The 15,005-nt window shown below is 38.4% G+C and overlaps 1 protein-coding gene across 1 annotated transcript in view; it reads right to left on the bottom strand.

Annotated features, from left to right (window-relative positions):
• LOC122810572 (ABC-type oligopeptide transporter ABCB9-like) overlaps nt 1–14,739 on the bottom strand; it is a 77,860-nt gene extending 63,121 nt beyond the window's left edge. Inside the window, exons 1-2 of the mRNA XM_044082151.1 lie at nt 14,616–14,739; nt 7,815–8,032 (exon numbers count right to left, since the gene is read on the bottom strand). Of these exons, the coding sequence (XP_043938086.1) occupies nt 7,815–8,032; nt 14,616–14,739 (342 nt within the window). The remainder of the gene's footprint in view (nt 1–7,814; nt 8,033–14,615) is intronic.
• Between the last annotated feature and the right edge of the window lie 266 nt (nt 14,740–15,005).

Genomic DNA, 15,005 nt, shown 5'->3' with positions numbered 1-15,005 from the left:
GGTTCTCTCGGTTTAAATTGAAATTGCAGTTCTGATAAACATTACATCATTCTTTACACCTTCCTGTGTTCCCAGGTCACACAGAAACTGCATCTACATTATTTTACACCTAGGCAGAAACCAGAGCATTAAAATACATTTGCATGTTTAAATCTAGCAATCTAACTCTTGGTTAAAACAATAGATAGAATGTGCTAGCCCAGATGGAATGACTCAGAATCTTTAACTTCAAAGGACAGACAGGAAGTAATGTTAATTTCAAAGGACAGGCACAAAATGCTTGTCTTAGCTTTCTTTACAGCAGAGGGCAATGTTGTTAGATTTTTTTTTTGAAGTTCAACATTTCACAGCACATTCTTTCGTTTAAGAAAACAAGCCTGTATTTCAATATATCCACAAATGACAGAATTATGTATCAAATTCAATTTGACTAGGCTGGCAGCCTTCACCCATCTCTACCAGTCTTCACAATGATAATATGTCCCTCTCCTAGGACAGTGTTTAAGAATAAACTTAATTAAAAAAAAGGTATGTTACAGAAGGGTGAACTTAATAACACAGGGCATGAGGGATATGAATCTGACTATCCAAACGGAACTGTTCCTGTATGAACTGTAATTATTGCCAAAATAATGATTCTATGGCTTGTTTTAAACATCCTACAACTAACTATATTTATAAAGTTTATCACCATGTGGACTGAAATAGTATGAATTCAGTATATATTCAGTATATATATATATATATATATATATATATATATATATATATATATATAGATATATAGCAAAGTGCACTACTTGCATGTCTTTTTATGTAGGTAAAACTAATAGAAGACTGCGAGACAGAATAGCTCAGCATACATATATGATATTAAAAAAATGAACACTATGAATGCCTTAGCTAAGCATATTTTAATGAAAGATGCATTTCTGTTTTACAATTGACCTTTAATGGTATTAGAAGAGGAGACATTGTAAATAAAACAGAAGTGCTTGAATATGAATGGATTAGCACACTTAACACTTTAAGTACACCTAGAATTAATTAATCCTGTCCCCTTAAATCTTTTTTAAAGCAAAGGATTCTACAACACTGATCATGTGATTCTTAGATTAACTGACTGTTGTTTTTATATATATATATATATATATATATATATATATATATATATATATATAAATCTCTGCAGTGTAGTGTGGAGCTTTTAAATTAATTGAAAAAGTGTTTGTACGTGAAATATTGTATTTATTACTCTTATTATATTTTATTGTTGTGAACTATTCTGTTTTTAGTTGGTTTTATAGTTATTAAACTTGACTTAAAACATGTCTATACATTCTCTGTTCAGTATTTAAAAAATCTTCCCGACTCCTTCATACACACCTATTGCTGAGTTACTCTATCTGTAGTTATTTCTGTATGAACAATAAGCCATATGAAATTAAAACTACAAACAAAGCAAAGAATCCATGCATATAAGTAGGTGCCAGCACTGAAGAATGAACACAGTGCATGTACGGGCAGTTAGCTTTCTGTACCAAAAGGAAAACCTGCAATTATCTGTGTGGAAACCGTAATCACAAATAAAAAATCCACACAAGAAAGTACATTTAATGTTCAAAAAATATTATGACTTATACACTGCATTTTATGGACTGTATGCCTCTTACTTAGCATTTCAAGAACGATGGCCTGGACTGGTATATATAATGGCAAGAAAAAAAGCTGGTCAGAACACGGGGAAATCTTGAACATTCTCCTGAATAGTGACTAGTGTACAGATGCATCTCACTGTATTCAGATCTTCCTGTCAACAATAAGGACAATAGTTGTTTTTTTTTAAACACACCTTTATTGAATTATCACTTGTGAAATAGGCAATTTTAAATGTATACAAAAGTAATCAAAGTGTATTAACAAATTAAAATTAACATTATACTTCACATATATTGCTATGTATCATATAGCAACATTACATAAATTATTCAATCCCTGCCCCCTTTTTAAAAAACAAGAAATGTCTGTATAAAACCATCACTTATGACATAAGCAGTCATACATTTATAAAAATGAAAACAAACCACACCAACACAATCCTAGTCACAAGCATTTTACATCAAACCATACTGACACACTCCCAGTTGCAAATATTATATATCACTTACAATCTACCCAACCATTTTCAGTCAAACATTACATAGCTCATTTAAGTCCTGCCTTTAAATCTCATTCCTCCCCTGTATGTATTGTTCCCACAATTCCCATTTTTTTCCTATGTAGTTTGCGCCTACCCTTTCCTAAAGATCTCAGTTCCAGTTGTTTTATCTCTGTTACTGCCGCTCTCCTACTTTGGACACAACAAAAAAGTCTTTGTGGGTTCTGTTCAGGCAGCTTTATTTTATACAAACACAGCATGGTAGAAATTTACTGACTAACTTAAGTAACTTATATACAAAGTAACTGTTGGAGTCATACGTACTTACTCTCTGGCTGCACTATCAAAATGGCATGTGCTTGGCATTTATATATACATGTTATGTCTTTGACATGCTTCTTAAAGATACAGCAGACAGCACTGTACTCACTGATCTACAGTTACTATATTCACAACTTCTAATATAATTGGTTTAGATTTTGACTTCCATTTTCTAGTAATTGCTTCTTTGGCAGCTACCATAATTAGATACAGCAAGGCCTTGTGCCTAGACAACTCTGATTCTGTATCACAGCTCAGAAAAATCATCTCTCTTGTCACACCAATCTGCCCACCCAGCATCTATGACACTGCATCCCATAGGGAATCCTTAAAGTCTGCCAACCCACCGCACTACCAGCAAATATATTCCCAAGTGCCTCTTTCTTCCTATCATGCCTCCAACATTTCCTGTCTACCTGAGGAAAAATTCTTTGGAGTTTACTTGGGAGTATAAAAATATCTATGCAAACATTTCCAAGCAAAACTCTTAAATCTTCTAGTTTTTGCTGCATATTTGGGAGACATACATATATCCTCCCACTGTTTCTTCATGAATTGCTTATCCAATTTATCTTCCCAATCCTTTCTAACCTCCTCTTATAGTTATCATGCAATATTTTATATGATCTACTAATTATTCCTTTTTAATGGCAGCTTTGGTTCTAGATATGACTAAAATCCCTACCAGTGCTGGTTTTTCATTTAGAACCCCTTCCCCAATTTCTTTCACTCTGCCTATACTCTGATATCTATCCTTGATAGATATGGCAATCTCTAACTTGCAGTCCAAATAAATTCTTGGCCTCTTTCCATTTTATTGTCTTTACCTCTCTAGCTATTTGCTCCCAATACCTTGATTCCTTTGCCAGTTTTCTACAATAAATTCCAGCCCCCTCTTGCCTATTGTCTATATCCCTAATTGCAGTCATCCCTATCAGCAGAATTTCCTTTCTCCATTCCCGTGTTGGCTTAGTTCTTAGGATACTTTCTGCTACTTTATGGATATAATATTCTGTATGATTATCGCTGGCATGCATCCAAATCCCAGTCTCTCCTTGTTTCTTGAGCTTACCCACATTTCAACATCACTCTTTTCCATTTTGAATTATAGTTTTCTAGTTGTGTCAAGTGTAGGAACCTTAACTTTCTGGCTCTGAAATACCCATTCAAGTTCAGCTCTGTTCTATTGGAAGAATCAACATATCCCACTTGATTCTTGCAGTCTTCCCCTCCCAGATAAAGTCCTTAAGTTCTTTATTAATTTCTATCCACAACTTCTAAAAAACACCAAATCCAAGCAACAAAACTAGGAAAATATGCACAGAAAGGCAACAGAACCACACACCACATACTTAATAAAATAAATAAAAGATTTATTGAGCACGTTTTCGTCAAAAGACCTCTTCAGAATAACAAATAAATCAATGAAATTTCCTTTTTAAAAACACATTCAGCATTTCATAGGTTGAATAAATCACACATGACTTGACATAATTTCCCCTAACACATTCAGCATTTCACAGGTTGAATAAATCACACATAAGTTGAAATCATTTCCCCTACCACATATACATTTATGAAAACCTTTTCACATTACTTCAAGGTCAAAACACCCACAGTTCATAGGTACAATGTCCCTGAAAAAATATTAAATGAATAAAAGACCATCAATTCATACGAGTTGTTATATTTACATAAGTCAACCACTGATAAATATTGTTAAATAAAATACATTGATTTTAACCTTAACAAAGAGCCAAGAGACAATCATTAAGGCCAGGTCAACAACTTCTCCTCTGGTTGATAAAAATATGCTTGACCTGTGTATAAGACTAAAGGGACTAAAACACTTTGAATGCTTGTTATCTTTCTATCCATATCCATATCCATACAACAAAGCTTCCATTTTCTCAGTTTTTGTATTATCTTTTGTTTAGTCTCTTCCCACATATCCTTAGCTGCCACACCAGAATCATTTTTAATCTATACACCTACATATTTCATTTTATAATGTCTCCATAAATACAGACATTGACTGCCACAACAATTGTATCCTTGAATTTCTGAGTTCCTTATTATTTTTGACAGTGGTTCTAAATACAATGCAAATAACAAAGGGGAAAGTGGACACTACTGCCTGGTTATTTTGCTCAAGCAGAAATGATCAGAGATGACCCCACCCACTTTAATTTTCACCTCCGATCCCTTCATATATCCTCCTAATCAACCTTATAATTTTTTTCAGGAAATGCAAGTGCTTCCATTGTCCTTTTCATAAAGTCCCAGCTAACTCTGTCAAATGCTTTCTCTGCATCAAACCCCACCACCAGAAATCATATCTTCTTACATTCTGCTTCCCTCTGGATCATCAGTGTTCTGTTAATGTTGTCAAAATGTTTGCCTCCCCTCCACAAAACCACACTGATCCACATCTATCAATTTTGGCATTACTTCTGTCATTCTTTTAGCCATTATAGTCATAAACACTTTATAATCATGGTATGGCATTGAAATGGGCGCGTATGAAGCTGGGTCTAATGGATCTTTACCCTCTTTAGGTATTACAGCTACCACTACTTTCTTCCAGAATATTGGTACTTTGCCCCTTAAAATAATGTTAAGCAAAACTTTCCAGATCTTTATCACTTTTTTTTCCCTCCTCACTTTCAAACTTCAACAGGAATACCATCTATTCCTGGGGACTTTCCTGTAGACTGGTTATGCATCACAATTTTTATCTCATCTTCTCTATCCTAACCATTAGTAATTTAGCCTCATCTACCTCTTACCTTGGCATATTTAATTCTTCCATAAACATTTCCATTTGTAGCTTTTCTTGATTTCCATATTTCTCTGCTTTATACAGACTTTCATAAAACTTCCAAAATAGCCGTAATACCGCTACAGGATCTCTTGTTACCTTTCTTCTTACAGGCTCCCTAAGCTTGGTGACAGCCTCTTCTACTTTTTGTTGCCTGAGTCATTGTGCTAAAAGTTTTTGTGCTCCACTAATATTATCAAAAAACAGTTGCTTAACAGCAGTCTTTCTAAACTCGTACAAATTATCAAGGTAAACACTTATTTTCTGCTTAGCATTCTGCAGTTGATCCTCTTATTCTGTGAGATTCCCATTCTGCAATACTTTAACATTTGTCAGTCCCTGTAAATAATTCTCATTACTTCTTAACTATAGCTTCCTGTCTTTCATTTCCAACTTATTTTTAAATTCCACCTTAACTTTATCCCACTCCCTAGCTATATTTTTAGAAGAAATTTCTATCCTCCCTAATAGCTACTGAATAACCTCCACTACCCATTCCTTAAATTCCTCTCTTTTCAACAGATAAGTGGGGAAAGTGCCAGTGTCTCATTTTTATTTCACTACCCTGTGTTTTTATTTTAGTTATTATTGGCACATGATCTGAAATAGTTATTTGGTGTGTATCAAGACCTTCAATTAAATGCACATGCTTCTGTGAAATGTAAATTCTGTGTAGCCTAGCACAGTTTTTGTATCTTGGTTAATAATATATAAATTCACTCTCAACTCTTACTACTGAATTCACGTCTTCCATGCCAAATATTTTTATAAATTTCTTCAAAAATCTACCCTCCTTTGTTACACTTTCCCTTCTGGGGACCTCAGACACATCTTCACTATTGCAAATCACTCACCTTTAAGTAATACTCCTTGATGAAAAGTGATTATTCACCCAGAATTTTTTTTAGCTCCATTATAGCAGTTTTAGGTAGAATATAAATACATGCCTGTGTAATCCCCTCCTTGTCAGTCTCCCACAAGTCCAACAAATTCTGAAAAAGTCCAATATTTCCATATTTTCTTATTCTGGCATATTTCACACATATAATGATTGCATGTTAATCCCACATTAAGTTACTGGTTTTATTACTGTTGATCTGCATCTTCCAATTCCTGTCTCTGCTTCATTTCCAGTGTACTCTTGATTCTTCTAGTCAACTCTTGCACTTCCTTCCTTCACTGCAACATTTACTGATGAAACATTGGAAAACGTTTCACAGGTGCAGTCTCTCTGTGGTCTTTACCACGAGAAAAACAAGAACAGCTCACTTTTTGTTGGACAAACTTTTGTATTTAATCCTTAGCATGTAGTTCATCAAAAAATTACTTTTGCCCTCCAGGGAAGAACACTTTGAAGACAGTTGGTACAGCAGTTTGAATCTCATATCTGTGTCTCAACATTTCCTCTACGTCTCAACATTCCCTGAACAGTGGAATAAATTTGCTTCTCTTCTGCCTGGTTTACAATAAGTAATCATTCTCCACAAACACTGCTGTCTCCCACTTTTCGTACCTTGTCCTTTTCAGCTGGTAGGATTGCATCTTTGCTACTAAAGGTCTAGGTTGCTTTCTCACAGACAGGTTTGGAGCATATACACGATGTGCCCTTTCAACTAACAACTCCTGTTGTTGAACACCAGTCCAGTTGCTTATTTGTGCTTTCATAAAATTAACGCAGTGTGTTCCTTCCAGCTTCTCAGGTATACCCCAAAATCTCAGGTTTTCTCTACATGCTCTGTCCTGTAATTCTATTAGTTTTTGAAACATCTCTTCCTGAACAGTCTCATGTTCAGTCAGCCTTTTCTTCATTTTGACCTCCGATTTTTTTCAGCCTGATCACCTCATCTGAACATTTGTTTCAAACTTCTTCCAGCTTTTGTTGTTTGTGTAAATATACTCCGTCAGTGTTTTGTGTATTTTAACCAGGTCTGTGTGCGGTTGTCTTATATCTTCCTGTAGGTTGCTGAAATTCATGTCTGGAGGTTGCACTGCTTTTTGTTGAACAGCTGCAGAACTTCCCTCAGTGTTTCTTCCTCACTTTTTGTAGCAGATTTTTTCCAGGTGCTCTCTATTTCTTTTTACTGGCATTTGGGCAGTACACTTACTAGCCAGTTACTGAAATTTACCCGTAAACACAAGTCTACTGGCCTTCTCTGGTGAGTTTCTGTTTTTATACTGGGAAAGCTAGAACTGAGCTCTTACTCAATGTGCAGCCATCTTGGGAGTCCCAAGGGCAATCTGCTTTTATGACAAACATTAATCTTTTAGAATATTTAATGTGCAATATCAAAACAGTATCTTAACCACCATACAATTTAATGGATCAAATACGTCTGTCAGCCTAAGGCAGGCCTTTACAAATGATGTTTGTGTACTACCCTCCACTGTAATTACAAGTACAGGAAATGGATGGGTGACCTTTAGGTAAAAACAAAGAAACAGGACAGAATAAACATATATATGTGTCTGAGTTAAGAAAATAATCTGGATTTTTTTCTTGATGCTACTGAATACTCTGTTGCATATCTGGTAGAACTTTCCAGACAGTTCTGGAATAACCATAATGATAGGGAGCCCAATGATGGTGAATACAGACAGGTTCCAGGACAAGCCAAACATGAAGGCGAGAAGGAAGGCAGATCTCATGAAATACCACATCAACAAGCTCAGTCGCTCACTCAAGGCTTCACTCATGGTGTTAGTATCAGTTGTGATGCGTGAAGTGATGTCACCTGTGAAGGAAATAAGAAAAACACTTGAAATATTCACAGCATATTGAACTACATCAAGCAAGAACATTTCAGACATTTAAACTGACTCAGTTTTTATATGCCAAATACTTTTAATTTTAAAATTCTATCACACAAATATATTAATAAGGGCAACTCAGTGCTGAACAATATACCAACCAATTGATCTGCAAAGTACATACATATATACAAACATTTTAGGCACGGGCAAAACTGCCTTTTGAGTCTGCCAATATACCCAAGCAATCATTCCCATAGTAAATGTCCAAGATGTTCTTAATATCTAAACTACAGCTAGCTTTAATATAATTTGGTAGTACATTCCATGCATCATCTGCTCTATTTAGTACATCTCTCATTCCTACATAGTCTTCTATGTAGATTGCCTGATAATTTTTACTACTGTTTGAGAAACCTAAAAATTCCCAGTAGTTGTGTCTAAATGTCCTATACACCTGAATAAAGTCTCCTCTTAAATAACAACATGAAACATTGTATAAGTTCAGATATTTTAGTCTTTCACAACTTAAAGGTTCACATCCATGGATGCCCTAGGTATATTCTCTCTCTAAACCCTTTCCAATTTACTTGTGCTTATTTTCTTACAAGGTTTCCATATTGTTATTCCTTACTCTAGTTTGGGTCTAATGTAATTTACAAACAATGATTCATCATTTCTGATTTCATAGACTTTAGAAATCTTTTTATACAAACTAGAGTTTTACAACTATCACTGACCAATTGATGGATATGATTAGAAAAACCCAAACCTAGATCTACTGATACACTCAGGTCCTTAAATGAATCTACAGTTTCAAATCACAAATTGAAAGGAGAATATGTAATACAGCAAATAATGTCCCCTAAATTTCATATGTTTAGCTTGATGTAATTATCAGCTTATTATTCTCCTGTGCCCAAATGGTCACTTTAGTTAAGTTCTTTTGCGTGCATGATCTGTCTGTGACAGATCTAATTAGTTTATCCACTTCCAAGTCATCTGCATACAGACTGTGGAAGACTTCAAATGAGAAAGACAGATCTGAAAGATGCAAACTAAACACATATGGGCCTATGACAGAGCCCTATGGGACACTAACTGTAACCAAGAATTTCACCCATTCAATTGCTTTATGACATCTGACATCTCCTGTTTGTAAGCAATGCAACTATTGATCCTATCAAGATTACATTGATACCTAGCTGTATTATTTAGTGATCAGAGGTTTATGTCTGACCCTATCAAATGCAGAAATTAATTTTTATAAAAATGACACTGCAACACAAGTTTTCATTTACAGCTAATATTATATTGCTAATGAAACATCATGTTATAGATAAAGCAAAAGTAGAAAGCGGCTTCCACCAAAATAAGGGGATAAAATTCTTCTTTATTAAAACATAAATCATAAAAGCATACGAAGTGGTCTCAGGCCAAAACCAGAAAAAATGATAAGTGCTTTCAGTGTATAACCTTCATCAGATCCTTAGTTTTTGTATCCCTGAGTTACTTATATTTAAAAAGTACAGTTGTGTACACTTACCATAAATGTAGATGTTCAAGTGTATTCACTGTTGCAGTCCTAACTAATGGGTTATCCGGCTCCCGGTAGCCCTCGATCGGCCAGAATACCAAAGGTAAGTAAAAATTACATCGGCTGCTGTCAGTTGTAAAGGACGTCAGCGCGTCCAATACAAAAGGAAGCAGCTGACTTCACTTCATCAGTCTTTCTTACCATAACAGTCAGAAGCCCCCAGAAATAAGGCTTAAACCAAAAGCAATTTTGGCAAATAATATCCAATTTAGCCTGCACCTCAGGAAAAGAGAATAGGAAAGGACCAAAAAAGGGGGAAGGAGGGAAACCAGGACTGCAACAGTGAATACACTCTAACATCTACATTTATGGTAAGTGTACACATCTGTACTATGTTAATCATGTTTCACTGTTGCAGTCCTAACTAACGGGTTGATTACCAAAGCCCAGAGAAAAGGGAGGAAGAACCAACAGAATCAAGGGTTGGAGATAATGCCCTGCAACACAGCAGTGGCAAACCCTGCCCTGGCTCTGAAAAACTGAGGCAAATTATAATATTTTGTGAAAGTGTGAACAGAAGACCATGTGGCAGCCTCCAAAATATCTTTAGTAGGGACACCCCTTAAAAAGGCTGCAGAAGTGAAAACTGCTCTAGTTGAGTGGGTCCTAACCCCTTGAGGAGAAACCTTGCCATGAAAGGAACAACAAAAGGTGATACAATGTGCAATCCACTTGGAAATGGTTTGCTTAGAAACAGCCTTGCCCTGAGCTCCAAGGGCAAAACTGACCAATAACTATGCTGATTTCCGAAGGTCTTTAGTCCTGTCCAGATAAAACCTGAGCTGTCTGTGCACATCAAAATAATGTAGACTCCTTTCACCTCTATTTTGAGGATTAGGAAAGAAGGTAGGAATGTGTATGGATTGATTAAGAGTCAAGCTAGAAACCACCTGAGGCATAAAGGAGGGATTGGCTCTCAAAGAGACCCTATCTGCATGGAAAATAAGAAAAGGCTCCACAGCCATCAAAGCTTGCAGCTCCAAAACCCTCCTTGCTGAAGTTATAACCAAGAGGAAGGCAGTCTTCCAAGAGAGAAACTTTAAATCTGCAGTGGCAGCTGGCTCAAAAGGAGGAAGAGTGAGTTTCCCTGGAACAAAAATAAGACCCCAGGCTGGAGTAGGTGCCCTTCTGGGAGGTTTTAAGTTGCAAGCACCTCTGAGAAACATTTTTATCAGGGGATGAGAGAAAAATGGGTTGTTCAAAAGAACAATGAGCAGAAATGGCTGAAGCATGGAGCTTGATACAGGAAAAAGAAAGACCACCCTGAAGCAATTCAGCCAGGTATTCCAGGATCAGAGGAAGAGTAGGCTGAGAAGAAGATTCACCTCTGGCCTGCATCCAATGAGAGAACCTTTCCCATTTCCCAGCGTAGGACTTCCTAGTGCTAGGCCTCCTGGCCTCATTCAGCATGTCAACCACCTGCTGGGAAAGGGAAGAAGACAATTAGCCATGCTGCCAAATGGAGGGACTGAAGATGAGGATGCAGAATGATTCCCCCTTCCTAAACCAAAAGATCTGGCTTCAAAGGAAGATGCCAAGGAGGAAATTGGGAGAGACTGCAAAGCAGTGGATACCAATGCTGTCTGGGCCAGTCTGGAGCTATGAGAATAGTCCTTTGTTGTTCATCCCTGATCTTCAATAACACTCTGAGAAGAAGAGGAAGAGGAGGAAAGGTATAAACTGATAGCAACGTCCAAGGGAAGGACAGAGCATCCACTCTCCAGGTTCTGCTGTGATGCTGTCTGGTGCAAAAGAGAAGTAGAAGATGGTTGTCTGGGGAGGAGAAAAAAATCCACCTGAGGTGTGCCCCAATGTTGAATGATGCTGTAAAAGACTGCTCTGTTCAGCTGCCACTTGTGAGATCCAGGGTTCACCTGCTCAACTGGTCTGAGCTAGGAGATGCAGGTCCAGGGATACTGCCATGGCCCAAAGATTCATGCTTTGCCTGCACAGGGGGTAAGAGTGAGTCCCTCCCTGCTTGGTGATGTACCACATGACTGTAGTGTTGTCTGTCCTGACAAGCAGGGTCCCTGGAGAAAGAAGATGCTTGAAAGCCAGTAAGACCGGCTGAACTGCAATCCACACATTTAAATTTATGTGCAGGTGCATCTGCTGGGCATTCCAATGTCCCTGTATGCATCTGCCATCCAGGTGTGCTCCCCAGGCATAGTCTGATGCTTCTGTAGTCAGAACTTGAGTGGCAGGAGGTGGTTGAAAAGGCATGCCTTTGTTTTGTAGACAGGCTGTTGCCCACTATAGAAACTCTGTCTGCAGAGATGGAAGCAGAGGAATCATCATATCCAGGTCCTGTGTGTGTTGACACCAAATGTTCTTGAGGTACCATTGCAATTTCCTCATATGCAGTCTTGCATATGGAATCATGAGAATACAAGATGCCATGAATCCCAGAGCTTGCAGGTATTTCCTTGCAGGGAGCTGGGACAGGTTTGTCAAGTCCTTGAAGTAAACTGAAAGATTGTCTGCTTTTCCTGGGTGAGATATATCATCTGGGCGGCTGTGTTCAGACTCGCTCCGAGGAATGTTATGTCCTTGGATGGTACCATTTTTGATTTTTCCTCATTGAGAGTGTAGCCCAGGGAAGAGAAAATAGTCTTTATGAATTCCAGATCCTTTAGTAGCTGTTCCTCAGAACTTGCTTGAATCAGACGGTCATCCAAGTATGCCTGCAAAAAGCAATGACTGGGGCCAGGCACTTTGTGAAGACTCTGGAAGCAGTATATAAGCCAAAGGGCAGCGCTGAGAATTGATAATGTTGCTTGCCCACTCTGAAATAAAGATACTGCCTGCAACTTTCCCTGATAGGGATGTGCAGATAAGCCTCTTTGAGATCCAAGGTTACTAGCCAGGAATCCTTTTCTAGCACTGGTAGCAGCTGATGCAGAGTGAGCATTCTGAACTTTGGGATTACTAGAAAATAGTTCAGAATGGAAAGATCCAGGATAGGACGCCAGGTGCCTTCTTTTTTTGGAACTAGGAAAAGCCTGGAATAAAAGCCCTGGCCTACCTGCTGAGCAGGAACTGATTCTATTGCTCCCAGATGAGACAAAGACAAAATTTGCTTTTCTAATTCTGCCCTTTGGTTTGGAGGAATGTCTGGGAATCCCTTGGGAGCTGGAAAGTTGTGGAAAGAAAACTTGTGCCCTAGGGACACCGTTCTGAGCACCCATTTATTGTTTGTGATAGTGGCCCAGACATCTGAAAAAAGGGCCAACCTTCCCCCTAAAGAAAATCCACAAAAGCACCAGCTTTCAAATGCACCAGTACTCTCCAAGGCTTTATTTAAGCGTAAAATTCCACTGCAACTCAGTAAAAAGTACACACATGTACTCCAATTTAAAAACTCAAAACAGAATTACTCAGACTAATTTATGTAAAGCACTTTTCGTCCCCATAAAGGACTTTCCAGGCAAGTAAGAACAGGTAGAAGTTGTAAAAAGTCATTGCGAGTGTTTTGATTGAGATGCAGGCTTGGAGCTTCCCGCCTTAGAAGTGGAAGCCTGACGTCTAGACCTTTAAGGGGTAGCCACCTGCCCCCTAGAAGATTTGTAACCTCTAGTCCTGGAACGGTTTTGTCTGCTGCTCCAACTCTTGGAAGGGTAATTACTGCTAAAGCGAGGTGGTTGAACTTGCAGAAAATCCTTAACAGTTTGCATGGACTTGGCCTTATCCTCCATCTTCTTAAGTACTTCCTCAGCTTTGCTGCCAAAAAGATTGTCTTTATGTAAAGGTACAGCCAAAAGCTTAGCCTTGACAGGTTCTGAAAGAGGCTGTTCTCTTAGCCAAGTGTGCCTTATAATAACAGACCCAGTAGCCATAGCCCTATTGGAGGTCTCAAGGATGTCAAAACCATAATGCAAAGAATGCTTATTGACCTGAATTTACCTGGCTGAATTCAGCAAATCCTGCATGTCTTTACTCTCTGCCAAAAGAGGTACACTTGCTGTGTTAGACTTAATAGCCTCCAAGGTGTGCTGCTGGTACTTCAGCATATGAAAAAGACTATTAGTAGCCCTAATAGCTAGGGTGACAGAGGTATAAACTTTCTTGCCCCACCTACCTAGATTCATAGATTCCCTGTCAGAAGGAACAGGATTTCTGGTAACAGTGGCCTTAACTCCTTTAGGACCCTGAGAAATAATCTCTGGATCTGCCAGTGAGTTCTTGAAAAGAAACATATGAGAATCAGGGACTCTGTAGTACCTGTCATATTTCTTGGGAGCAGGAGGAACCGAATTTGGAGACCAGGAATTTTCCAGAAAAACATAATAAACAGCTTCCAACACAGGTGGGATAGCAAGACGCTTATGCTGAGGCAAATCCAGAAACTCCCTAATCCGTTTCTTAGATTGGGGATAATCCTGACTTTCCCATTTACAATGTTCCCTGAGGGTATTTAAAGTGTCACCAAAAGAGAAATCCTCTGCAGGAGAGGCTGAAGTGATGGACTCCTCTGCATCTGAATCCTCAAAAGGAGAAAAAGCCTGAGAAAATTCCTCTTCATCAGCAGAAATGCTGGAAGAAACAGATCTGCAACAAAACCTCAGGAGAACCATCCCTACTCCTTTTAGAAGGAGGAGGCTGAGAACCCCTAATAAGAGGTAACAGATCATTAGCCATTTTAACCATCTGGGATTGAGGGGAATAAGAAGGAACTGGAGCCTGCCTTTTCACAGGGTTACAAATGGAAGATTTATCTGCAAGCCTGAAGGACTCGGGAGGCCTAGCAACTGCCGAAGGTGCAGCAGAAGTCAAAGGAAGAAGTTTGCTGTCAGGAAGCAAAATGGAGGCCTCGGACACCAGAGTCAGCTTAGTGGTTCCGGCTCCAGCAAAAGAGGTGACCGGCGACAGGTTGGGAGACAAAATGGAGACCGAAGGCCTAAGGGACTCAGACTCAATCTAGGCCTGCGGTTGAACATCTGTGGACAGCAGGGACTGTGAAAGTGTCTCACTGGCTCCTGCCTGACTGACAACCAACTTATCATCATCCGAGGACATAGATTTCTGAGGCCTGTCATGGTCCTTATCCTTACATTTCTTCAGAATATCCGAAGCCTCAAGACCAGCAGACGCCATACCAATGAACTTAGGCCAAACTCCAAAATGCCTAGCCAAAATCTTAGCCCAATAACGGATAGTACGCGGATTAAAGAAGGCACAGAGATCACAATTGGGAACGCCGTGGTCAAGGCTTAAACAAATAATGCAATAGGAATGAAAATCTCGATGGGGAATCTGCTTTCCACAGGTAAGGCAATTAATAACCTTTTCTGACATTCGTTAAAGCAAGAATAGAAGATCTCCAATGGGGTACTTACTGTAGTAGACTTTAACTCTTGTAG

The sequence above is a fragment of the Protopterus annectens genome, chromosome 9.part0 (assembly GCF_019279795.1).
Source record: "Protopterus annectens isolate FY-2018-M chromosome 9.part0, PAN1.0, whole genome shotgun sequence".
In the NCBI taxonomy this organism is placed as follows: domain Eukaryota; kingdom Metazoa; phylum Chordata; order Ceratodontiformes; family Protopteridae; genus Protopterus; species Protopterus annectens.
Note: the sequence above shows the minus strand (reverse complement) of the source record. Positions and strands in the feature narration are given on the sequence as shown.